The sequence below is a fragment of the Amblyomma maculatum genome, chromosome 3 (genome assembly GCF_055883805.1).
Source record: "Amblyomma maculatum isolate TAMU_Amacu chromosome 3, ASM5588380v1, whole genome shotgun sequence".
In the NCBI taxonomy this organism is placed as follows: Eukaryota; Metazoa; Arthropoda; class Arachnida; order Ixodida; family Ixodidae; genus Amblyomma; species Amblyomma maculatum.
In genome coordinates this window covers 65041667-65069420 of record NC_139346.1, presented here as the reverse complement: position 1 = coordinate 65069420, position 27754 = coordinate 65041667, and the positions used below count along the sequence as shown (strand labels likewise).

At 47.3% G+C, this 27754-nt stretch overlaps 1 protein-coding gene across 1 annotated transcript in view; it reads right to left on the bottom strand.

Moving 5' to 3' along the window:
- Nucleotides 1-21209: 21209 nt before the first annotated feature.
- Nucleotides 21210-27754, bottom strand: part of LOC146194888 (signal peptide peptidase-like 2A) — a 65213-nt gene continuing 58668 nt past the window's right edge. The window contains exons 13-15 of the mRNA XM_084596659.1: nucleotides 26348-26502; nucleotides 24692-24887; nucleotides 21210-22628 (exon numbers count right to left, since the gene is read on the bottom strand). Coding sequence (XP_084452785.1) covers nucleotides 22246-22628; nucleotides 24692-24887; nucleotides 26348-26502 — 734 coding nt within the window. The 3' untranslated portion in view covers nucleotides 21210-22245. The remainder of the gene's footprint in view (nucleotides 22629-24691; nucleotides 24888-26347; nucleotides 26503-27754) is intronic.

The following is a 27754-nucleotide window of genomic DNA, read 5'->3' as shown; positions in this document are numbered from 1 at the left end:
GTGTTTTGTTTGTACTTCTGACTCCGAACCTATGGACGGTGAAACGGCAACACAGTATGTTGCGCGAATGAGTTATTATTTTGACTGCTGGACGGAACTCTCAAATATTAAACTAGAGTATGGCGCACTTCGCAAACTCCTAATTAAGGAACAATTCCTGAGCAGCTGTCATCCTGGTCTGTCGCTTTATTTAAAAGAAAGAAAAGCGCGGACATTGGACGAAACGATGGATCTCGCAGACCAATATTTGGAAGCCCAGGGAGGCGAAAATTTGAGCAAGATTGTAAGTTATGAAACCCCTCGAAAGCCCGAATTCCTGCAGACACAACCTATCATAATGTCACCCCCGAGGTGCGATCTCTGCGGACAACTAGGCCATTATGCACCTAACAGCCGCAAACTCGCAACCAACAATCTATCCGCGTGTTGGAAATGCAGGCAGAAGGCCACAAAGCGATGTCGTGTCCTGACGCTGACAAGGCAGCTCCCCAGGCGGCATGCGCGAGGGTGCTGTCAGAGTCGGAATGCCGCCTGGAGGAAGAAGATGCCGATGGCTTTGTTGAGCTGAAGAACGGCAAGGAAGTCCGCGTGGTGCACGGTCTAGAGGAGGAGGAAGCAGACAGAGTTGTTAATCGGAAGAAGGACGAGAAAATCCGGGTGGTGAACGCCGTAATACATGCGCAACCTGGATCTGCGATGAATCGGATGCCGGTTTCGAGGGGAAGGATAGGAGAAAAATCAGTTTCGGTGTTACGAGATACAGGCAGGAGTGCCGTAATCGTTAGACGAAGTTTGTTTTAGGAGAATGATCTGACTGGTGAGAAATGCCCTGTGAGGCTAATTGACGGCTCAATTCAGTTGCTACCTGAGGCAAAATTTGAAGTGCAGACGCAATATTATTCTGGAAAATTGACAGCCCTTTGCATTTAACTCCCTATCTACGATTTGGTGTTGGGCAATATCAAGGGCGCAACATTTCCCGAGGATCCTGATCGAAGTTCCGCGCCTGTGCGCTGCAGTGAACCTAAAAAGAAAAACGGAAGGCGAAGCAAGCAAGGCCATGAGAAGCCGGAGGAAAAGCCTCGAGAAAAGAATAAAGAAAAGGAAACACCTCAAGAGGAAACTGAAAAGAAAGATACGACACAGGAAATAAAGTCAGGAATACCTAGGCTGTCATTGATGCAGGCAGCCCAATGTTTTTCCTGATTACGGGGGCATTACTTGGAATATTTAACCTTCAGCGGAAGGAATACCGCTGCCTAGGAAAGAGCACTACTACAGTGGTTCTTTTTGTTGGTCTATGCGCGTTGGCGCAGATTCCCGTGTATCCATCAGCGTTACTGGTTGTAGGGGCATTTATCGGCACACATTGGTTGTTTGATTTGAAAGGTGACTATCAGTCATGCCTTAAGGAATTTGCAGTAGCCCGATCTGGGAACATGGAAGCACCTTAAATGCGAGAGCCTAGAGCGAAGGCAGAATCCCTGGCGGACAGAAGCGTTTCATACACTGATAGCAAGTCGGAATTACGCTCGGAAATTTAGGTTTGTGCACTTCGCATTAGAAAAGCTGTGTGTTGATGATTCATATGTGTATCCGAATACAGTGTGTTGCTATGTTTGTGAACATCAGGTAGTGATGTGTGAAAACATTTCTCAACACAGTCTGAGAAACTTGTAAGACTTCTGATGTGTGCATTGTAATTTGTGATTGCAGTTTGTGAAATTCGTGCAATGTCTGTGTGTGACGTGGACATTTGCCCAATGTAGTTTGTGAACTCATGCATGTGCGCGCGATGTTCGTGGTCGTTGTGAATATTGTAGGACAATATTCTTTAAGGGAGGGGCAGTGTCACGAAATCGGCGCACATTTTATCAAGTCGGCGCGGCGCGAGGCCCGTGCGGCGCCTCATGGAAGTCTCCACAAAGTTCGAGAAAAGCCTCCTTCTCCGTGCGAGAGAGCGCATAGCTTTGTACGCGTCGCCGTCACCCTCTCATCACCCGGCGATGACGGTGATTCATCTGTCTGGAATAAGCCAGAGCTCTCCAGAATTTTCTACGGGTCCTAACCAATGACGACGCGCGGCTCGATGGGAGGAAAAGGGAGCGCTCTAACCAGCGAAGCTAAGTGTGTGCGCGCTAGCCTTAGAGCGCCTTAACAGACAGACGCGGCGCGCCCTATTGAGGCCGCGCCGCTTGTGTAGTCAGTCAGTCAGTCAGTGGTTGCGGCGTGTTCGCAAGTGCTTCGACTGGACTCCCGGGGATCACCCGCTGCTGACAAGCCCACGGACCTGCGAGGGAGCGGCGCTCGTCTTGTATGGCGGCCACATCGTGACTCTCGAGGCGTCGGACTGCAACAGTGCCCGGTGAACAATTTCATCTTTGTTTATGTGACTCTCTCGTGTTTGATCTGTGTTGAAAGCCTCCGTGTTATTGAATACCTGTGTAATTGCATGCTTAGCGTTTGTATTCTGTGAACCTCTCGTCTGTGCATTTCAAGTGTTCTTGTGTATCCCTTTGTATCGTCTCTTGCTGTGCATAAATTGTGTTTTGTTTGTTACTTCTGACTCCAGCCCTTACTCTGGCTTGAGCCGGCGACCGCTGGGCACCAAACGGCCACCCCCTTCTGTCACTAGGTAGTTGAATAGAGGGTTTACAAAAGTACGTCTGGCAAACCGTGAGCGGCACTCTGATCGCGCTGGCCGCCATATTTTGTTCGCTCCATCCGTTCGCTTCGTGTCCGTCCGTCAGCGCTCGCCGTTCTGTTCGCGCTTTTCACGTTTTAACTTAGTGTGCTGTGCTTGGACCTCTGTTCGGTCCCTGGCGGTTTCTGTTAGAAACGCCTAGAAGCGTAGTTTGACAGCCGAGACGTGACGGGGCCCACCGGTCGCGCTGCCGAGCGCAGTTACAAATTGCGCACGAGTCGTGCATGCCGCCCCCCCCCCCTCGGCAATCCGCAGCGTCATCCCTATCCAGGTACAGTATCCACAGTTCTGTAATGTGGATTTTTTTTTGTCTGTGCGCCTTTGCTGTTTACTTAAATGCCTATGAGAGATCATCGCGAGTTTGCTTGGTTTGCGCAATCACCGTCGCTCATCCCACTTGAAGATACTTGGTTGGTGAAATGAGCGAGGATGCATTTTATTTTATGATAAAAGGATCATGCGTAATTTGACGTAAGTTGGACTGGCGCTTAGCACTTTCCTTCCCATGCCGTCGACGCAGTAGTTGGCATTAGTCTCGGAAATAATCTGGGGCTGCGTAAAAAAAAAAGTGCCATGGTAATTTGTGCTTCCAGTGATTGAACACTGATTGGTGTTCGATAGGCGATGACGAGTTAATAAAATCTTTGTAATTGATTGGTCAATTGATGAAATAAAGAAATGAAAAAAAGGAAAAAAAAGGGAAAGTAAGAGTTTAAAGGTGTCAGAATGAAAAACCAGTGCTTGGTGATGCTAAGGAAGAAAATTTAGAATGTGTAATTGATTAATTGAAATAATTGAAGAATGTGTTCAAAAGGGTCAAATTGCTCAGAATAGAAAGCCGATTGTTGCTGACGCATGCGTATTGGTGAATAAAAATATGAAACGTCAAATAAATTAACAATAAGTAAAGAAATGATAGAAATATAACATAACATACATAACATAGAAATATAACACACATAACAGCATATAACATACTACACTTGTGTGTAGTATGTTACTTTTGATGGATTCATATAATGCAGTGTATTCCTTTCGCCCCTCCTGCTAGGGCCCAGTTAGAGCCTGCAGTATTTGGTAAACAAAATAAATAAATAAATAAATAAAAGAGCTAAAATATAACACTCGAAAAAAAACATCGTGCGTGGGTGTGTATGAGAGAGACACTATCGCGTTATGCCTTTAACGGCGGAGCTAAGTGACCCCCTAATTTTTCTATAACGATATGATATAATATAAATCTGATTTTATGAACACAGCCAGTTGCACAAACCACAAACACTTCGCAGTAATGTGAGTTGACTTTTCAAATTTCTTTTCGTTTCAGCCGAGTTCTTCCTCCCCCGAGTTCCTCGAAGCTTCCAATGTCAGCGCTTTCATATGAGATTACGGCTTCAAATGTTTACTTTTTGACAGAGGGAATAAACAAGAAATGTACATATTAAAAAATTCCAGTGAATTGCAGGTAGCTGTGAATTAGCGAACCATCGGGTGACTCGAAAAAATACACAAAAGGGAAGCGCACGCTTCGTTATTTTATCGGCAGCGCTGGCAGGTATAAAACCTGAGCTGCGCGCTCTGGACGTAGACCGGTCGAAACGGGCTGTACGTGAGCATGTTGCAACACACTAGTGGGATGTCATCTTTTCCTGCTTTTCTAGACGCCGCGGGTTTGGCAGCCGCTTGCTTTTGCAGCGTGAAACACGCACCTCGGGCGCACTAGACAACCGTATTGAACTCTGCACCAAGCACTACCATTTCGTACGACTGTAAAAAGTAGCTTCGGTAATCATGCCCGTGTCTTAAATCAAATACACAATGGTAAATGTAACCTACGTACAAAATGTTTCAAAGAACGTATTTGCACAATAGCATTCGTTACACATGCATTGCTCCTTCTCCCGTGTCCTCCATCGCAGCATAAGTTTATCCTTCAAGTTCACAAGGCTCCATAGCGCGCAAAACAATTAACCTTGCTGTTTTAGGTGATAGCGCATTCTGTGAGCTGGCTCCCAGTCAGAGGGACGTGCAGTAATCCTTTACATGATGCAAGTGACCCTTGTAAAGCCGATTAGGACTGCCAACAAACGGTCGCATACACGCGTATACCTTGATTCCGTGCGCGTCTATGACGGTGCGCTGGCTGCAGAAGAGCACGCAACAACATGCTGGCATCATTCCGAATAGAGCTTAGAGCTAACAGCGACTGCTGTGATGTTAAAAAATGAAACAATCGCTTGTGAGCATTCCAATGCACCTTTCGGTGCATGCACGGGTTCTACGAAGGCGCACGTTGACAGCGTACTCGATGGGAGGCGCGGGCGGAATGAGCAAAACATGGTCGCCGCGCAGAGTTTCTGTGTCTTTCACTAGATGGCGCTAACTTTTGTAAAGCCTCTATTCCGGCTGAGCTTGCCACGCAAGTCGAGGGCATCTCCTTTGCGGCCGGGACAGCCACCCCCACTCATTCTAAGGGTGTCTGGGAGTGTGCGCACCGTTAAGGGCGCATCGTTAATAATACCTTCTAATTATTAACGCGTGGCAGTGTTGTTTATAAATGGTAAATTAGTAATGTATTTTTTTTCCAATGACAATTAATTTTACCATGTGACAGAACTTTTACACCCTTGACAAAATATAGGACTATCAGCTATTAATTTTCAGTAACGCTAAAGTGCACGCTACGCTGCGAAGACACCGTAAAAGCTGCGCTTGGTCGCTGTCATGTTCTGCCAATTTGAAGAAGGCCGAAGATTTATCATTGTAATTATTGTTGAGCAGGGACTTGGGGCGGTTCTGTCGTTTACTTCTAAAACAGCTGCCGGATGAAAAACTATCCTGAAAGAAATGGAGTTCATCTTATCATGTGACTAGAAATATTTATTCCCGAATTAAACACCGATGATTAAGCCCGTATGAAGCTATTTTACTCCCCTTGTCAGAAACAACCACTTTGTTCGAAAGGTAGCACAGATGAAAAGAGGTTTTAATTATTTTAATGGGCTACCAGTGTACATTGATCTATGTGTATGTATTATGAAATATTTAGTTAACAGGTGCTGCAAAGATTTGTTTCTCAAACCTTTGAGCATTTCTGTAAAGCGAAATGGGCTCATTACCACAGTTACGGATGCGCAGAATCCTTCAACGGAAAAAGAAAGAAAAAAATGAAATGCATATATGGGTTTAACGCGCCATGCGACATCGGCTATAGGACGGATAATGTAGGGGCGGGCCTCGGTATCGTTGACCACGTGGGATTGTTTAAGGTGCAGGCAAATCCCACAACCGAGGACCGCCTTTCAAAGCGGCCGGGATCAAACACCCCGTTCTCGAAATCAGCAGTCGAGCTCCCTACCTAAGACACCGCAAAAGAGGTTTAACAGAAAAAAAAAGTAATAAAAATATTAAGTACTGAGACAACTCTGCAGTGGATAAAGAAGGCACATAGTGGCTCGTTCAAACAGGATTTTGCTATGCAGCAGTCTGCGGTCGCATGTTTCAGTAGTGGCGGTATTCCAAACAGAAACAGGAATATACGATTTTTTGAGCGTTTGAGTTAAGCTGTAATGACGGCAGCAACCTGTTTCGCTTTGACACTGCACCTAACGGTAGCAGAGCTTCGTTTGAGAGACCGCTGAGAGACCGAGGACCGCGACTGATCATGTCCTTTCCAGCAGGACACACTCGATATGAACAAGTTTTTTTTTTATAATGGAGGGCATTGAGTTTGTTCATATTTCTTTTGCAAGAGGCAGATAGGTGAGCAAAGGTGCACAAGAAATGCGAAACAAACAAAAGTCACTCTTGTACACTGCGGGCTGACAGGCGACGCGAACGCGCATGCACACTCACGGCCGGTCTCGGGGGAGAGAGCGAGAAGATAAGCGCGCTCCCTCTCGAGACCGGCCGTGAAACACTGGGTAGGGTTCGCCGCTATTCCACTAGGTGGCGACTATGCTCGATCTCGAGGCCAAAATCGCCGCTGTGGATGTGGAGAATTCGGTTATGCAGGACTACCATCGACGTTCGTTACCACCGGTGCAAACTACACGTCGTGCGTTTTACTCTCAGTCACCACGTTACCCAGCTTCACGTATCATCGCGGGTCTGTTGATGTCGGGCTTTTAAGAGATCGCACGTATACAAACAGGAGGATCGGCCAAGAATTGGGGTGCAGTGTCTTTTTCATGCTTATATTTATGTGGCCAAAAACAGGATGGTTGCAGGAAGAAAACGTTTAGGGTGAGCCTCTCCTCTCTTCTTCGTCGAGCAAACTGAGAAAGGGGACGCTGGGGGCGGCGTCGCCGCGAAGCCAGACGAAGTAAAGAGCTGCCATGCATGTTGGAATGCCGCGCCACGAACTACAGCACACTAGGAAATAAAAACTGCTTTGCAGCCTCTACTGCTGTGCACTTTGTACTTGACGGATGTGAGGTATGTGCGCCGCTGACATGAACAAAAATACTCGGTAATTCCGCAAAAATTTCTCTGTTAGCTTCGCAGTGACCACACTAAGCGAGATGACCTTTCTTTAGGCTACTTAAGGTCTAAGCGAACGTATATTCGTGGTCAGTGAATATCACATGCTACGTACGCTGCCGAAACAAGCGCACAGAAACCGACGGGTAGACACAGCAGCCGCAACCGCCAAGTGCGAACCGTGGGACCACCTTTGTAGACAGAGCTAGAAAGGGCCTTAGCCGCGACGTGATTCACGATTATATATCCCCCTCCAAACTTATGCTGTCGCGCCCCGTTAATATGGCCGACCCGAATTATGGACAGTTTTTCTGGGGATGAAACATTTTCAATGTATTTATGCCTCGTTAATATGGAAACTCGCTGTCTAGACAATGGACAGGGGAAGAAAGCACACAGCCCACTTGAGCCCATGTATTTTTGTCTCGTTAATATGGACAGCGCTTGAAAAAAAGCAGAGGAGTACGAACGCAAATGAAAGAAGGGCGCGCCGCCCGCGAACCTACGCGATAGCCGATACGGCCGGATGCTTGAACGAGTCCTGTGGGGTTGGAAAGAACCAAAGCGGGCGCGTCGCCGTTTTAGGGAGGGGGAGGGGGGAGCGCAGGAGCAAACAGAGGGCCAGCTAAGTAAGAAAGACCCCGACAGGAGGGAGCCGAGCCGGGAGATTTCTAGGTGCAGTGGAAGCGCCGCAAAGAGAGGCCGCAGTCGGGAAAACAGCAGCAGGTGGTTGCAATAAATTCTACTGGACGTGAACATAGAGGCCGGTAAAGGCATAAGAAAGAAATGACAGGAAGAAAGACAAGCGCCTAACGTGGCGGCAGAAACTGAAGTTTTTCTTTCCCAAAGCACAATGTGTGTTCCACGAAGCCTTTAACGCTTTTCGGTCAGAGTTAAGACTCACTCACGAAGTAGAGCGACAAAAAAAAAATGCGACGAGCGCGCAGCTGAGACCGGGAGTCCCGTCCTGGACGCGCTTCCCTTTCATGCTCCTGGTTTTCGTCACTATTGCGCTGCCGAACTGCCACATTTTGCGCCGTCGGCTTCGCTTTGAGTCAACGATGCGGCCTTGACAAGGCCTGAGCTCTTCGTAGTCGGCTAGCCGTCGTTTGCTTCAGCTTGCAGTGTTTCTTTCATAGGAACACATACAAACGGCGCCAGAAGGGGCTGTTCGATAGCCCTCTGCATAGCAGCCTGCCAACTTGACTCCCTCGCTTCCTTGCTTTGGCTTTCACTTTATTTTCACCACACGTATACAGAAGGTTTAAAAAGCTACACGTGGCGAGGAAAGCGAGAAAAAAGCTGGTGCGGTGCAGCTTGACTGGCCCCGCCTCTCCTTAAAGTTGGCAAGCAGGACAGCAAAAACAGCTCAAGAACATAGAAGGTAAAAGGAACACAAAGAGTAAAGGGAAAAAAAGAAAGGTTAACCAGGCAACAACAAAAAAGTGCAAAGAATCAGGAGCCTGTAACATTCAACTTTAGTCTAACTTTTGGCATGGCGGGAGTTAAACGCAAAAGAACGGAGCTGAACGTTGCCGCAAAGAGGGCAAAAGCCATTTCAGTCAATCTAGGCCGTGAGGGACTGGGCCCAAGTTAAACTAGGCCTCAGCCTCGACAGGTCGACGGTAGCATCGATATTAAAAGACTCCGACAAATGGCTCAACGTCGGCATCGCAGTGTCAGCCACAGTCCGAAAGCACCCAGCACAGTTCGAAGAGATGGAGTCAGCCTTATTGATGTGGTTTGGGAATGTGCGCGCAAATGGTTGTTATGACCTTGCATCGTTCGCACTGGCGCGCTCTATTGTTCGCCTGTGGGCATGGATATGTGCTGCTGGTGCAAGAGCGCTAAGTGAGCCTGTTTCCATGAATCCTTTTGTGTAAGCCTGTTTTGCTTTCTGGAGACCCTGCAAATGCCAAAATGGCCCTGTCAGGGGAACGTCTAGAAAAATACAAAGAAATGTCCCCCTGCGGGAAATAGCCGGAAGTGCTTTCGTTCAATTGTTCACCCTTTCCGTCGAGAAGCGCTATCGTCCAGTGAGGAATGCCTACTGTCCAAAGGAGACGACAGAGTGACACGTCCACTGACGTACATGACAAGAAAGGAGCAAGGTGATTACGGCCATTAGAGGATTTCCCGGGAATGCAGGAAAGATTTGCAATTGCTGGAAAGGGACAATGCTGGGAGCAGTATGCGGCGCGCACGTGCACTTGGGTTTCTGAGAAGGAAATCCACTTGCCGGAACCAGCCTATCGAATCTTTGCTGAAGAATAGAAATGTACATACCTCCTCGCCGTTCCCAAGCTCTTCCCGCCAACAAGTGACCACGCCCAACGAAACAGTGCCGGACCAGTCATCAGACCATCAGTGCAGTGATGTGTTCAATTGGATGCCGATATCTGAGGGGCGTGCCCTGGAACTGGTTGGTCAGCATCTTCAGAGAGGGGCTGGACATAGGGGGTTTTAAGGACATTGCAGAGCACGAAATGACGCTCTGAGCCCTGGGTAAACGGCTCATCCAGACGCTTCTCGCTATGAACTCTTTACGCTTGCCATTTTGTTAATATACCCTTCTTTTTCGTGTAAATAATCATGTAAATATGTTTTCTCAAAGTGCCATTAAACCTGCTTGTATATATTTTACCAACTTCGAAGATTCAATCCTTCATCAACCCCGAGTCTCCGCACGCTACCAAGTGAAGGCCGGGTCGACTTAGTTCCAGCGTCATGACAACTGGTGGCAGCGGTAGGATCTGAATCTACAAGCCACAACATCTGGTGATTGGAGGTGGATTTGAAGCTACAAGCCACAACATCTTGTGATCGGAGGTGGCATCTCAAGCAACAAGCAGGAGCAGCAATCGGCCAACAAGAGAGAAGCTCGGAACATCGATCGCATGTGTGGGTGAGTGCTTGGCTTTTCTTCTGATGTGGACCAGGTTCTAGAACAGGGTTAGATTTCAGAACTGGTAAAAAGAGTGTGGAAACACCTTTAGGTTTGGTAGTTTGCACAGTTGTTTTGGAAGTAGCCGACACTCGGAGCGATCATGGACCTACAAAAGCTGCAGAAACCGGAACCGTTGCTATTGTGTGAGGAATTGGGAATTGATACAAGTGGTTTCGCACGAAAACCCTTGATTATAAAGGCAATCACTGATTTGGGAACCGATGATGAGAAGCTCAGTGAAGCATGGAACCTTATCGGACAAAAAAGGAGGAGCAGCTCAGACAGCAGAAAGAGCGGGAAAAAGAGGAAAAGAGGCGTGAGCGTGAACTTGAGAGGGAAAAACGGGAAAAGGAGCGTGAACTTGAGAGGGAAAATGAGGAAAAGAAGCGTGAAATTGAAAGAGAAGCAAAAAGGCTGGAGCTAGAAATTGAGCTCCGGAAATTAGAACTAGAGTTGAACAAGAGGTCGGGCAATTGTCCCCAGCTAGCGGTACCTCTTCTCAACAAGGAGGCAGATTTCAAGATGTCAAAGTACATGCAGCCATATGTGATATCAGGGGATATCGGTCTGTATGTGGCTAACTTTGAGCGAACCTGTCCTTCCAGCGAGACACTTGGTCTCAGAGATTATTGACGGTTCTGCCCTGCGAGGCAGCGCAGGTTGTCGCGCGGCTAAGCAAGGAGGATGCGGACAACTACGAGAAGGTCAAGGCTTGCCTTCTGAGAAAGTATAGGCTTAGCGCCGAGGCGTTCAGACAACGTTTTCGGAACGCTACTAAGTACAGGGACGAGAGTTACCCTGAATTCCTATACAATTTAAGAGTCAATTTGGGCGAGTGGTTAGAGAGCACTGATTCCTACAGTGATAGGGACGCTGTAGTCGAGCGAATTCTTTGGAGCAGTTTTACAACTGCCTCCCAGAAAAAGAAATTGGTTACAGGACCGAGGCGACATTAAGTCGGCAACTGAAGCTGCCGAACTCCTTGAGGAGTATGCTTCGCGCCGACAATTCAGCAACCCAGCAGTGGATAGGCCCCGCAATCCCAAGTTGAGTGTGAATAACCGTCAGGAAAGGCACTTTGCTAGAGTTGGAAACGAAGAAAGGAAGGCTTCTTCAGGAAAATTCTCTAGAAAGGACGGCTGTGAGAAAAGTGGGGAAGTGACCAACGCGCAGAACACAAAGAATAAGCTTGAGGCTAGGAAGCCGCTCACATGCTTTAGGTGTAATGAGCAGGGTCACATTGCCGCCAACTGCCGGAAAGAAAAGATTGCTTTCTCGTATGTCAGGGACTGCGATGAAAATATGCAGCTTTTGGAACCCTACCTGCATGACCTAGTAGTCAACGGGAAGCCTTGCAAGGTACCGCGCGATTCGGCCGCAACGATGGATGTTGTCCATCCGGCGTATGTGTCGCCTTCCGACTATACAGGACAGTGTGCATGGATCCGCCAGGTAGTGGAGGAACAGAGTGTGTGCTTGCCAATCGCGAACGTGGTCATCGAGGGCCCTTTCGGCAAGTTAACAACCGAGGCTGCCGTTTCAGGAAAGCTTCCTAAGTGCTATCCGTATTTGTTCTTCAACAAATCGGACATGCTACTGCGAAAGAGGGGCATCCTTTTCGGAGACAGAGTTGTGCAAGCCTTAACACGTGCAAAGGCGCGAGAACTAGCTACACTGCTCATTCCAGAAAAATCCACAGCGGAGGAAACGGCAGTTAAAACAGTGGTCGATGCGGAAGATAGCAGGTCAGAAAGCTTTGAGAGCGAGGCATTTCAGATAAGTCAACTTGAAAGTGAGCTTGATGAGACGCGGAATGAGGACGTTCTTGAGAGTAACCTCTTGCCGCCAGTGTCTAGTAATCTCACGAGACTTTTAAGTGGAACCCGAGAGGACTTAGCTATGGAGCAAGCCAATGATCCCAAGATACAGGAGATAAGGGAGCGCCACCGCGCCACTAAGACAGCAAAGAATATTTCTTTCGAGATGAGAAAGGGAGTGCTGTATCGCTTATTCAAAGATAAGCGCGGAGTAGAGCGGAACCAATTAGTCGTTCCCCAAAAGTACCGCGAATACTTACTGCGACTTTCCCATAGCAGCTCGTGGTCATGTCACCTTGGAATAAGGAAAACAAAGCAGAGTCTGTTGCAAGAATACTATTGGCCTGGATGTTTTAAGGACACAGAAAATTTTGTACGGTCATGCGACACGTGCCAGCGGGTTGGAAAGGCGCAAGATAAGTGGAAAGCTCCGATGGTGTTAGTACCAATCATTACCGAGCCGTTTCACCGGTTAGTAATAGATGTAGTTGGGCCACTTCCTGTGACAGAGTCAGGGTGCCGTTATATCCTCACTATGTTATGCCCAGCCACAAAGTTTCCAGAAGCTGTACCGCTGCGCGAGGTGACGTCCGAGAGTGTAGTGGATTCGCTGCTGTCAGTTTTTGCACGAGTTGGATTCCCTTCCCAGGTCCAAAGTGATCAGGGTAGCGTTTTCACAAGTGTCCTCACCACCTGATTTCTCGAGCGATGCGGCATTAAGGTAGTGCATAGCTCGATCCACCATGCGCAGAGCAACAGCGTAGAAAGAAGGCATTCTGTTCTCAAACGAGTCCTGAGGGGACTGTGCTATGAAAACAAGCGCGAATGGGATACCTGCCTGCCTGCAGCACTTTTCGCTTTGCGGTCAGTGCCGCACGAATCCACTGGATTCACCCCAGCCGAGTTGGTGTACGGAAGGTCACTGCGCTCACCTTTGCGAATGGTGCGCGAAGCCTGGAAGGGGCGCGGAGAAGACCCAACAGTAGTAGAATTCATTCTGAACCTCTCTTGAATCGCTTACATAAAACTAAGGAACTCGTTGAGGCCAGCATGAAGTCAGCCCAGGCTCGTTCCAAAGTGTACTATGATAAGTCAGCCCGTCAAAGGACGTTTAGTATCGGGGACCAGGTGATGTTGCTGAGAGGTTCAAGGCAGGATAAGCTCGAAGTACAGTGGGAAGGACCTGCTGAAGTCGTTGCAAAGCTTTCTAACACTAACTACGCAGTGAAAATCCCCGGTAGGCGTAAAGAAGTGCGCATTTATCATTGCAATCTTATGAAGCCTTATGTGCAGAGGGAAGCCGTGGTAAATCTAACGTTAAACCTTCCCGAGGAGATGGGGACAACTTGATTTGCCTCAGCGGAAAAGGAAGCAACGCTCAGGACCTTCTCAAAAAGACGGAGCAGAGAGGAGAACTAAAGAAATCCCAGCTGTCCGATCTGGGCGAGATAATAACAGAGTTTGAGGCCTGCTTCGTGGACAGGCCAGGCAGGACTGATTTGGCTGAGCACGATATTGAGCTGACTTCAGACGTGCCAGTGCGATCAAGGTGTTACCGATTTTCTCCAAGGCAAAAAGAAATTCTGGATAGGCAAATAACTCGCATGCTGGAATTGGGAGTAATAAAACCCTCGGAAAGCGATTATGCTTCGCCTATGATCTTAATAGAAGCTCCAGGTAAAGACCCTAGGAATGTGGTAGACTACCGAAAGCTAAATTCTCTCACCAGGGATCACGTGTATCCTATTCCGAATATTGAGGAGAGAGTAGAACAGGTCAGTAGAGCGGCATATGTGACTACGCTGAACCTTACTCGAGGATACTGGCAAGTACCGCTCACTGAACGCGCCAGCAGATACGCGGCTTTCATCACTCCGACGGGCAGCTACCAGCCATAAATGATGAGTTTCGGGCTCAAAAATGCTCCATTTTGTTTTTCCCGACTCATGGATAGAGTTTTAAAGGGGTGTGAAACATTCGCGGTGCCTTATTTAGATGACATTGCGGTTTTTTCCGACTCATGGGCGGACCATATGGTACATCTAAGAGCTGTACTGAGCCTTTTGCGTCAAGCTGGACTAACCGTAAAGGCCGAGAAATGTTGCCTGGCAAGGGCGACCGTGGACTACTTGGGTCACAATGTAGGTCAAGGTTTCAGGAAACCCAGCGAGATTAAGATTTCTGCGGTAGTAGACTACCCGCGGCCGAGCACGAAGACGGAAATTCGAGCATTCCTGGGTCTGACTGGATACTACAATCACAACATCCCTTACTATTCAGCTTTGGCCAGCCCTCTGACCGACGCTCTCCGCAAGACAGAACCGACAAATGTAGTCTGGGACGAACAAAAGGAAGCCTCCTTCGTAAACCTGAAGGCTGTCCTGATTAGCCGTCCGGTATTGCGAGCTCCAGGCTATGACCGGGAATTCACGGTCCAGTGTGATACCAGTGATCGAGGGCTAGGGGCTGTTCTCTGCCAGAGAGATGACGACGGTAATGAGCACCCCGTGCTCTACCTGAGCAGAAAACTGAGTTCTAGAGAGAGGGCTTATTGCGCGTCAGAGAAAGAGTGCGCTTGCATTGTATGGGCCATTCAAAAATTGCAGTGCTATCTTGGAGGGGCCAAATTCACTGTAGAGACGGACCATTGTCCCCTGGATTGGCTGCAAACTGCGACATCGAAGAACAGTCGCCTTCTGAGGTGGAGCTTGATTTTATAGCAGTACAATTTTGAAATAAGATACAAAAGGGGAAGTTAAATGGGAATGCGGACGCGCTTAGCCGCTGTTTCTAAGCGGTCCGAGGTGTTCCTCACCATTTTTCCAAATTGATACTCAGGTTCTTTTTTTTTGTGCGCTTGTACATGTGTGACTATGTAAGGCAGCACGTTTGGTTTTCTAGGCATACGTAGGTCCTGAACGTCTTGAGTGTGGGCTTTTCTCGGACAACGATGGCAGTTTTCTTTTCACCTGGTCTCTTCAGACGGGAGCCGAGTGCTTGCTTAGACATGTGGTTGAGTTTCAGAGACAGCTCAAGCAATTTAGCCTACGACAATTAAGACAACGCGACAAGCAACAGCGAGCTTCAAGCATTCATGTGCAGGCCATTAAGTCGTCTCTTCATGCAGCAGCTGCGACTGCTGTCCTCCGTGACTCTTCTGGCGGGGGAGGAGGCTGTTATGACCTTGCATCGTTCGCACTGGCGCGCTCTATTGTTCGCCTGTGGGCATGGATATGTGCTGCTGGTGCAAGAGCGCTAAGTGAGCCTGTTTCCATGAATCCTTTTGTGTAAGCCTGTTTTGCTTTGTGGAGACCCTGCAAATGCCAAAATGGCCCTGTCAGGGGAACGTCTAGAAAAATACAAAGAAATGTCCCCCTGCGGGAAATAGCCGGAAGTGCTTTCGTTCAATTGTTCACCCTTCCCATCGAGAGGCGCTATCGTCCAGTGAGGAATGCCTACTGTCCAAAGGAGACGACAGAGTGACACGTCCACTGACGTACAGGACAAGAAAGGAGCAAGGTGATTACGGCCATTAGAGGATTTCCCGGGAATGCAGGAAAGATTTGCAATTGCTGGAAAGGGACAATGCTGGGAGCCGTATGTGGCGCGCACGTGCACTTGGGTTTCTGAGAAGTAAATCCACTTGCCGGAACCAGCCTATCGATTCTTGGCTGAAGAATAGAAATGTACCTCCTCGCCGTTCCCAAGCTTTTCCCGCCAACAAGTGACCAGGCCCAACGAAACAATGCCGGGCCAGTCAGTGCTTCAGACCATCAGTGCAGTGATGTGTTCGATTGGATGCCGATATCTGAGGGGCGTGCCCTGGATTTGGTTGGTCAGCATCTTCAGAGAGGGGCTGGACATAGGGGGTTTTAAGGACGCTGCAGAGCACGAAATGTCGCTCTGAGCCCTGGGTAAACGGCTCATCCAGTCGCTTCTCGCTATGAATCCTTAACGCTTGCCATTTTGCTGATGTACCCTTCTTTTTCATGTAAATAATCATGTAAATAAGTTTTTTCAAAGTGCCAATAAACCTGCTTGTATATATTTTACCAACTTCGAAGATTCAATCCTTCATCAACCCCGAGTCTGCACGCTACCAAGTGAAGGCCGGGTCGACTTAGTCCCAGCGTCACGACATGGTGCTGTAGTGAGCGACAAAATGCTTCAAGAGAAGGCTCGCTGCCTCGGCAACATTATGGGTACATACCGTTCCTTCTCCTTCGTCTTGATAGACTTTAGCTATGATGACTTACGGACTATTTTGTTCAGTAAAACAAGGTGATGTTTACTGAGAAAAAATATTCTGCACTCTGTCTAGGCGTGACTGACTTCAGCTACTCAAGAGGATGGCTGACAAGGTTTAAGAACCGACATGGCATTTCGAGTCGACGGATTCATGGAGAAGGGGGCAGCATCGACAGCTCGGCTGTTTCCTCGTCTCAAGAAAATCTCAAACAGCTACTTAGCGGCTATCTCCTAGACGATATCTACAACTTTGACGAAACCGGCTTCTTCTATAAGCTCGGTCCATCCGCAACTCTTGCTCGCGGCCCTGCAACAGGAAAAAAGCGCAGTAAGGAGCGAATTACGGTAGGCCTCATGTGCAATGCGAGTGGGACGGACAATGTGAAGCCAATCGTAGTGGCAAAATCAAAAAGACCCGATGCTTTGGAAAAACATTCTCCCCATCTATATACTGTACATATGAAGCAAATAGAAAATCATGGATGACTTCAAATATTCTTAGAGGGTTTCTGCAAAAATTTGACCAAAAACTAAAGCTAAGCGGTCGCAAAGTGGTTCTTCTCGTTGATAATGCCGGCTGCCACACTATCTCCCCTGAAGAGTTCAAAAATATCAACCTCATCTTTCTCCCACCAAACATGACTGCTAAGATTCAGCCACTTGATGCCGGCATAATTAGAGCAACAAAAGCACACTACCGAGCTGCCTTGGTCCGACACTACCTTCGGTGTGCCGAGAGGCAGGAGCCGCAAACAGTAGATCTTCACTGATGCTTGAGGCAGCTTAAGCTTGCGTGGGATGCCGTAAGTGAAACGACCATCACTAACTGCTGGCGCCACACTGGTATTTTACCGCATCAGGAGTCGGACCCAGAAAGTTGTAGTTTGGATGATGACATTCCCCTGGCAAGGCTTCGAGAATCACTAAAAGAGGCAGGTGCAGCTGACGCAGAGAGCGCCGCAGAACAACTCCTTGCCGCGGATGACGAAGGGGACGTGGAGGAGCAGCTCAGTGACGAGGTCATTTTGGAAGTGGCGGCGAGTATAGAATCGGACACTGATTCATCAGCCAGTGAAGAGTTGGTGCTCGAGAGTACGACCAACATAAAGCCTACCATTACGCGTGTCATAGTGCGCGAGTCGCTTCAGACTGCACTGCAATTTTTTCAGGACAACGATGACAAAGATAATGCACTCAAAATTGCCGGTGTTCTGTCTAATTTTGAGTCCAGTGCACACCGGTATGCACAAAAGCAGTCATTAATTACACTTTTTTTTCTCAATAAAATATTTTTAGTTTTTATTCATGACTCGTTATTATGGATAATTCGCTTTATGGACAGTCTTGGTCGGAAACCAAAGTGTCCATATTAACGAGGCACGATATTTCATAATTGCTTCAAGGCCGGCATTTGGAATGGACTTCATGAATGTGGTGCAGTTGTCAACACCGGGGAGTACATGCATGCTGAAAACTCCGAGTACTTTCTTCGCAGCCGAGACCTCGCAGAGGAACTAAAGCTGTGCTTAAAGAAGGTGCCGAACATGTGACCTTGCTACCTTTGTCCAGTCTTCCTGCCTGTCAAAACCTAGACAGCCGCATATATAGTATGTCCTAGAAGGGCTTGTCCAGATCCGGTTTTAAGGAAAAATGTTGCCGCGAAAGGGATAGCACAGTTCATAATGGGAGCACCAACATTGCTGAAACAAACTTCAGGAACCAGTAGAAGCATCTGGCGAAAGGGGCAGTTAGTTATCGCCGACACGGAACAGATTAACGGCATTCGCGAAGCCGTTTCTGAGAAAGATATGTAGGCTGGACCACGAGGCAAATCTCTTGCACCTGAACACCTATAAGTAAGTCTAGCCGTCTCAGACGCGCGAACTAGTGAAACCTTTATCCATTACATGAATACCTTGCCACAGCACACAGGGTTCACCTGATGTCTGTCAAGGGCAATATTTTTGTCCACTGTACAAAATTTTCATGAAGAAAAAGCAGAATAATGCATGAATATATGCATGAAATCCTAATGATAACATTATCCAGCCTCCCAACATTCTGTAAGAAGAACCTGTGGTATTGGTCATGGAAAAAAACACTGTACGCTTCAATTATTCCTGCATAGGAGCAGACTAAGGGTATGTATGTAGGTATGGTTGGTAGGTTGGTTGGTTATGTATGTATGTATGTATGTATGTATGTATGTATGTATGTATGTATGTATGTATGTATGTATGTATGTATGTATGTATGTATGTATGTATGTATGTATGTATGTATGTATGTATGTACGTACGTACGTACGTACGTACGTACGTACGTATGTATGTATGTATGTATGTATGTATGTATGTATGTATGTATGTATGTATGTATGCATGTATGTATGTATGTATGTATGTATGTATGTATGTATGTATGTATGTATGCATGCATGCATGCATGCATGCATGCATGCATGTATGTATGTATGTATGTATGTATGTATGTATGTATGTATGTATGTATGTATGTATGTATGTATGTATGTATGTATGTATGTGTATGTATGTATGTATGTATGTATGTATGTATGTATGTATGTATGTATGTATGTATGTATGTATGTATGTATGTATGTATGTATGTATGTATGTATGTATGTATGTATGTATGTATGTATGTATGTATGTATGCACGTATGTATGTATGTTTGTTTTGGTTTTGGGGGGTTTTACGTCCCAAAGCGACTCAGGCTATGAGAGATGCCGTAGTGCAAGACTCCGGAAATTTCGACCGCCTGGGGTTCTTTACCGTGCACAGACATCGCACAGCACACGGGCACCTTGCACATGCGGAGAGTTGAAATTTCTTAGGACATACCGTCTGCAACGGAGGCGTGATGAAAGATCGTGTCAGAAAACGGCAACCGTTGTTCGCACCATCGTCGAACATGAGAACGTCAGACGGTGACACATTAAAAAAACATCTCTCCAAGTCGCGGCTACAGCTATAATATGTGGTCTTATGCAATTATACAGTCCGATGAACAATCGGTGCCCGGCCATGTCAACCACCACATGCAGGTGATTTTTCGCTCACAACGCCGACGCCCGATTTTTTTTTAGGGGCGAGCCATCAACGTTGTCACTTTAATAAGTTCTATCACTGCAGGACAAAGGCCTATTCATTCATACTCCCCTCGCTAACCGTGTCCTCCCCAGCTGTATCCACTCGAACCGCGCAAACATCGCCTGATTTCTTCCACCCGCTTAACTCTTGCCGCCCCCTTTAGATTTTCATTTTCGTAGAATCCAGTTGTCACCCTCAGCGACCGTCGACTAAATTCCATTGGCATTAAATGACCTGCCCATAGTTACTTTTTTTTAGAATGTCATTAACACGCGTTCATTACCTGACGCACTATGTACGCTTTTGCTCTCAGCGTTACACCTATCGTTTTACATGCGATGGTGCTAAAGGTCCCATTACTAAGAAATTCAGGCTTCGGCATCAGCGTCGCCATTGACCGAAACATCACGGGCATAGATAGCACTAGCAGATGGTATACATGGCAGCTGCAATGGTCGGACACAGATTATCCGACTTAAAGATCACGTATCTGAAAGTTGGGAGGAGCTGCCAACTCGGGTTATTCATTTAAGGTGTAATTTGGAATAATAATTAACCTTAATGTGCGTCGAGATGTTGAGACAGGCACGCTACACAGGTCGCGCTGGTACTATTATACAGCTTCGTTAAAGCGGGGCTTTAAATGTAGGGTAGTAACCCACGCTATCGCGTCATAACCGTAAAGGTAAAGCTTGTCTCCCATAATTATTTGCGTACGTATCAGCGCTGTCCTTTCAACTACTCATTAACCTCTAAGTTTATATAAATATAGCGTATAGTACGTCATTCTTATACAGTTTATATTGAAGTGTATTGACAAAGTTCGGGATGTAATGAGCATTGACTGAATGCGTCTTGAAGCAGATGCTACTCTTGGCGAATAAAAAGTTATCTTTATGGTGAGGTCGAAACTATACTACAGATAACGACAATGTGCGCGCCAGCAAGCATAAAATAAGAATGTAGAAGTCTATTCTGTTGTGCAGCCTCTTTCATCTAGAGATACAGATGAGCACATTGTATTTTATCTTTGTTTTTACTCATGGCAGTCACCATTTTCGCGCAAGAACATTGGTCATTTCCACAGGGCATTTTTATCGTCATTCTGGCTGGCCGACGCTAGTGTTACCAGACCGCTACACTGAGAACATTAAGAAGTACGGCACTAAACCTGAAACTGTAATTGGGTGAATTCCTTCTCGCATATCAAAAGGAAACAGACAGCGGCGGATATAGCTCAGTGTTTACATGAAGGCCCTCAGAAACAACCTCGAATTTTGTAGAGACTAATATGCGTGGTCAAGCGCGGGTTCTACAGCACTCGGATCGCGTCTCGCGTGGGAAATAAGGTGATGGCTAAAAAGGAACACTGCCCTTAAGGGTTTAATCGGTGATATTAGTCTGTTTACATTCTGCATACCATTCTTAGTTGCGTCTAATTGCGTAGTGATCGAATTAAATGCTACTAGAGACTTGGGTTTGCTCGTCTCGTTCCCACCTGTGAATTGGACGTTTAGCCCACAGGGAAACCTACACAAGTCCCACCTGGTTCGTAAATGTCTGGACCGCAATGCAAACAAACTGTATGGGCACCGAATTGCATGCACCTACAACCACATATAGTTGCAGCGGTGGCGTAGCGGTAGAACATCCGCCTCGCATGCAAGAGGACCGGGGTTCAAATCCCGGTGCCGCACAATTCTCCACCGGATTTGAAAAAAAAAAATCCGCGTGTCGATGGAACTGCATAAACAGGTCTGGGGTGCGACCTGATGCCGGTGAACACCTCCTCCAGCGCACTCACTCACCAGAACAGGAGTTGGCCACCCTTGTGCAGTAATTGGCCGCAATCTCACATGATAAGCTCCACAAAACTCCGGCCCTATCGGGTTAAGTGGAGAAATATGGGAGAGGCCTTCGCCCTGCAGGGGGTATAGTCAGGCTGCTGATGATGATGACAACCACATATGACCTCCTTTAATGCAATGCCATAAATTTATTTCATCATCTTCGAGAGCACAGACATGCATATGAGTATCAAACCATGGAACACAAATCGAATTAATTGGTTTGTCGAAATCAAATAATGCAGCGCACGCGTATTTCAACATGCTGAATACTTTTAAACAGCATGTGAAGAAACTTCAAAGCTAAATTCAGAGTTTCAATCAGCAAAGTAGGGGGTAAAAATTATCGTCGAAAACATTTTAATTTCGTCCCAGTCTGGAAGAGCCCAGTTACTGGCTCAAAAGACATGGTCACATCTTTGATCAATACAAAAAGAACTCCAAATCAAAACTAAGAATCATAACGTATCCTCGGTGAAAAATTAAAAAATATAACCTTTATAGGCCCTTACTTATTCACCTCCAGCTGACGAGGTGTTCATTAGTTACAGCAACCAAAAACAACATCTAGGAGCAGGACAAGCACGAATAATTCCAATTATATATATTATCATTGCTTGAAGCTGCTTTTGTGAGGACTTGTACGTGCTGCGCTCGAGAATAAAAGTAGTTTTGAGTGAGCCCTTCTCCCTCCTTAACTTTCGCTTTATGCCTCGCGTACTGGTATCTCGCAACCAGCCAAACACATTGAATGCTGTAGACCAGCAGACAGCACTTTCATCATTATATCATCATCCGCAACAAATTCTGAGCATTTTAAAAGCTACGGTTACGCTAATGAAGCGTGAGCGACTTCTCTTTAGGGAAGCAAACGTTTTCTTCCTACGACCTTTTGGCCCCTTGTCAGCGACCAGACTTGAATTAGTGTCTTCGAATGCTGCTTATAAGTGACTCGTTGATAATCGTGCTGCAGAAAAGCTTTCAGAGCCCAATTTTCACAAATATATACACATATATACACTGAGGCAGCTGCACAGCCCTTTTTATCTCCGGCTGACAGTCAGGCCTGGAGCGGGACTGCGCATCTCAGGCGGGGAAGGGGCTCGTTGCGTGCCGTCCTCCACACAGGCCCGTGTCAACCCCGTTCTTCCTCTGTTGGGACAGCACGAAGCCTGACAGGTGCTCCTCTAAAGTGAGGCATCCCACGCGCCACGGAAGACGCTTGCACGTCGCCGCGACCACGTCCGGACACTCCTCGAAGGAGGCGATTGCTCCGCCAGGCTCAGTTACCGCCGGTGCGGATCGAGTAAGCTGCAGCGTGGACGTATTGGCGGCGAAAGGAGGACTGCCGGCAGCGTGTTTGTACATCGCCATGTTGTCCTGGTCGGCAGGGCCTCCATCGCCGCCCTTCAGAGAGTCCCCGTCATGTGGCGGCAGGCTCATGTCCCTGGAGGAGCTAGGCTCGTCCCCTGAGAAGCCAAGAAAACAAGGCACCGTCGTGTACAGATGGGTCAAGCGAGGTAGGTCCAGGAGCAGCACTTGTGATATGAGCCATTCCCCGTACTTGTGCGAAGAATCCGAAAACAACTGCAGCCAATTTGATTAAGCTGGCTGAAAGCAAAGTATGCGTGCTACCACGTCGCATTTCACCTTGCTCTTGCTTAGAGGCTAGGGCTTTAAGGTAGGCTTCAGGCAGATATACTTGAGATCGCTGACAAGGGACCTTATTTTTAGAACACTTATTTTAGGACCGCTTAACGCACCTTAAGAGGGCAATGCGACAGCGGGTTTTTGGGTCTATTGGGTGGGGATGGAATTTGATAAATACGGTGGCGTGTAAGGCACGAAGTGGGAGAGCGGCAGTTGACCACGGGGTGTCATCGTTTGCGGCGGTAGCGTAGTGCTCTCGAGCAATGGCCAGCGAAGCGGATCTATTCTTTGCGCAGCGTCATCAAAATCTAGTCCGGCGCAGTTGCGGGCACATTTTATTTCAGGGCCAGAACCCATTGCCTTCGCTCCGCCTCTCCTCTCCTTATGTGGCAAAGTTAGTAGTAACCTGATGCACAAAGCCCAGCTTATGGGCTCACTGTGGCATCATACGCATTAAAAATATCGCTCAGAGAAGTTACGCTACACATTAATCTCACCCAGAATTCGAGTCGCTGATTGATCCCTATGCGCTGATTGGTCCCTATGCGGAAGGCATGCGCGCCGCCACTATACACCTCTAGCTGTCTGAAGGCACGCTGCGGAAGAAATCATGGTAGCAGCATGGCCTCCGAGATTACAAAAGGCACGCCCGGAGGTGATCTCGGAGGCCATGGGTAGCAGATACCAGATCGCGCTGTGCTCTAACCCTGTCATTTGTGCATCGATGGATATTTTCGCGCGAGTCCCGACATTTTATTCAAAATGATGCTAACCCGCCTTTCAAAATACCGACGTCATGAGTTTGAATCGACGCCAATAAATGAGTCGTCTGCAACCCCCAAATACGTCAACATAGCAAAGAATAGCTGGAGAGCAAATGATGGCTTAGTGTCCCATTCAGCTGATCAGCTTGATGTTATCGTTTTAGAGTTATCGTTGTTCTTGTTTTTTGCCATCGCGACGTTTACTTTCAGGGTTTTCCGGTACAGGCTAGTTGAAATTTTGTTTCAAAAGAGGCTTGGAAATTATCACAAGGCCGTCGCTTTTGCATGCTCGCAGTTAGTTAAATTTGCGCGCTTCTAGACCGCAAGCGTCGGCAGTAAATCATCCCTATTTGGCCATGTGGGGTACGTGGCAGCAACAGTATGCTTAATGGGTGGACACCGTGCCATCGCCAGTGGGCTGATCTCATTTCACGTCCTGAATTTTCGTGTTGGAACCATTCATCATTGTGAAAGGCAAATAAATGTTTCTACATAGCCTAAGTGAGGATAAGTACAACGGCAAATTAAATGCCTCTACTAACCTAAATGAGGATAACTACAAAAGAAGGCTGTATTCATAGAATCATAGTGACTCCGTGCAGCAGTCTAAAAAGCAACATGCTAGCACTTAGGCCACAGTAATCCAGTGGTGCAGTTTAATAGTCGGAATCTTCAGAAAATGCGTTTCACCTAATCGTTAAGCCAGGGCCCAAATGGCAGGAGCGAAAAGAAAAATGAACACGACCAAATTATCTGAGTTTAGCTGATTATCAGCAGAAATGGCATCTAGAATTTGTGCCCACCAAATACATATTCTCAAGACAATGAAGAACTGCGCTAAGTGCAAGGGTTCGTCTGCTTAACGCTAACCTAAGCGAGCATCTGGCGCGATCAGGTGAAACCAAGCTCTGCGCGTCGTATGTCAGTTTTTTGTTACAAATACAGTCATGCTATAGGGACAGTCCCAGCAGCCGATAGCAATACAGAGGTGGAGAAGTGGGCAGAGGTTCTCGGATACATAGGTTTTTTTTTGTTTGTTTGTTTTTCCATCACAAGGTGTAAGCAAATGCGTTTCTTCCAACCTATGAAATCATTCGTACGCGACCCAATGGTTCCACCTTGGTCCTCCGGCGCCTTGGATTTGCGCCTGGGCCTCTGATGACCCCTGGCGTCCAGGTCGGCTCCGTCAGCATTGTCCGGGTCCAGAGCGGTGTCTGACTTCGCACCCTTGACGTCGCGTCCATCTGAGTTCAGCTGCGGCGTGGCAGACTTGGGGTCGCTGCTTGCCTCAGCCTTGCTGTTGCCCTCTGGCAACTGCACGTGAGCCGGCGGCAACGCGTTAAGCAGAAACTTGCGCAGATTCTATTCTGAAGTTGAGCATGCGTATTTATATACAAGGTGTCCAAGGATTTAAAGATATCATTTTCACCTAAGATTATTCAGAGTCACCTGGCCTACTCTGTGGTATATATTTAGTTAGTGAATCTTAAAGCGGAAATACTAATAGGCTAACATTTTTAATTAATGACTTGACGAACAAAATGCCAGTTTAAATACTGTACGCTTTGGCAGAAAACGACTGGTTATGTTATTTGCATCATGAGCATGCGTATTTACATACAAGGTGTCCAAGGATTTAAAGATATGATTTTCACCTAAGATTATTACAGAATCACCTGGCCTACTCTGTGGTATATATTTAGTTAGCGAAACTTAGACAAATACAAGATGTTTAAGTTATTAAACCGTTGTCTCGTGTGATGTTTCTTCCGCATCGTGCACGTCGACAGATGCGTGCCTGTCTCTGCGGACTCCCAAGGAGTCTTGCTAGGATGCTGATAAAAAGGTAAGGCGGAAATACTAATAGGCTAACTTTTTAATTAATGACTTGATGAACAAAATGTCAGTTTAAATACTGTACGCTTTGGCAGAAAACGACTGGTTACGTTATTTGCATCAACGTAGCATTTGAGGAAAATGCTTTTCAACTGACTGAAGCACTACCACGCGCCATAAGAAAGCCTCCTTGTGACTACAGTGCGTCTTCAAAGTTCCAAGAAGAGCCCCAGATAACCAAATCCGCTTCTCTATGCAGCGCTCTCGCTGATGAAGCTTTGTGGGCGCATTTGACGAGCGATATAGGCTAGCGGCTGGTCACGAGATATCTTTCTCTGATATCCAATAAATAAAGCTGCGTAAATCACAGGTTGAGTAAATCAACGCAGGCAGCCTCACTTTAGACAATCTCCAACATTTACTTGAACATTTCATTTCTCAACTAAGTATAGAAAACGTTAGGTAGATAATATTTACTAATTATCTTTGGATAATGGAAAAAAAATGTGTGAACTAGAATTCGGTTCATTTCACTGTGCTCGGCCCATTTTTGCTTTTCAAAATCTATTATATTTACCTGGGACACCAGGTATATATCAGAAACTAGCAATCTTTCAGCATGTGCTCCACAGTATCACGAACCCTTCCATCGTCGGGTGTCAGTCGAAATTCTATGGGTGTGCGTCAGAATACCGGCAATAAAAGCAGGGCGTATGTGAATGCAGACCATGTACCACGCGGAGCCTTCCCCAGAAACCAAGAAATTTTACGCACTGAAGCTGCTGACAGTGAGGCCCGATGAGCATGGGAAGAAAATAACACGCCTCTACTCTCCCAAATCAACCAGCGTAATTTCACGTCGAGTCTCCGAAGTCTGTCACTGGGGTAGTGCCAGACCAAGGATAGGAGGAGTCGATGTGGCTCCCGTCATTGCCTACCCTCACTCCGTTCCAGATGGCGAACAGGTGTCCCTTGAACCAAGCCGTGGACAAGGTTGGAATGAGCGTGAAGGGCACCAGATAGAGAAGCGCTGGCTGCGCGCTGCGCATCAGCTCCAAGGCGATGAAGGTTGCCACCATGCCAAGGCCGTAAGCTGGAAACGCGTTTGGCAGGCCGTTACTACCTCGCACCAGTTTTAAGCAGCAATGCTGCACTGGGTACGAGCGTCGACACAATGTCCAGACATAGTGCAGTTGATGAGCGCGTACGATTAGCACTCCGGTGTTGCGCCTACATCATTTGGCACATGTAGCTCTTTCTTCTTATACTCTGTAAACACCGCAAAAGGTTTTGGCACATGTAGCTCTTTCTTCTTATACTCTGTAAACACCGCAAAAGGCCAACTCTGCAGTTGTAGATGAGTATGGTAAATGCGGTGTTATCGGTCAGTTTTCGCGAGGCTTTTTCGCAACCGCTCAAAAGAAGCGCCGCCTCATACTGTTTTACCAAGATACTCTGTTGGGCGAGTTGGTAAACATTCATTGTTAATAAACACAGCGCGAACAGGAAGACACAAGACAAGATAAAAGGACGCTACAGGACAAGCTCTGACTCACAACTCAACCTCAGCCTTTAATCCAAGGCCCAGACAAAAACAAATGTGACGAAATCGAAGTGCGATTTTCTCGCCCTGAAGATTGTCCAGCTGTTGATAAAAAACCGCACGTCGTTTGAGGATTTCATGTCCTCGAAACTGACCATGAGGCAGTTGTTGTTTGTGGGCCTCCCACCAACTCTCATTGAGTACCTCGGTACAGAAGACAAGATCAACAATTTCATTACACATGGGCCAACTTTCCTTCACGATGATGCGCTTGGTGGTTTGGTTGGTTGGTTTGTTGGGTTTAACGTCCCAAAGCGACTCAGGCTATGAGAGACGCCGTAGTGGAGGACTCCGGAAATTTTGACCACCTGGGGGTCTTTAACGTGCACTGACATCGCACAGCACACGGGCTCCTTGCTTTTCGCCTCCACCGAAAAGTGGCCGCCGAGACCGGGATTCGATCCCGCGTCCTTGGGAACAGTAGGCGAGCGCCGTAACCACTGCGCCACCCCGGCGGGTGATGTGCTTGATGGTTTTGCTTTGTTCTCACATGCATCTACAAACCCCGAAAGGCTGATGCAGGTAGCAGAGGCTGCGGTCAAGCAATTCAGAGAGCACAGTCGTCCTCCACACCTTCTGGTGCTTGCTGTTCATGTTAGAATTGCTGTGAACGTTGGAAGCTTCGTGGACGTTTCTGATACCTTGGTGCTATTGGCCTACTCGTATGAGCTGTCTTCGGTGGACTGCATTGTTGACTACCCAACTGCGAGCTCTTTCACGGAGAAGCTGTTTCAAATTTCGG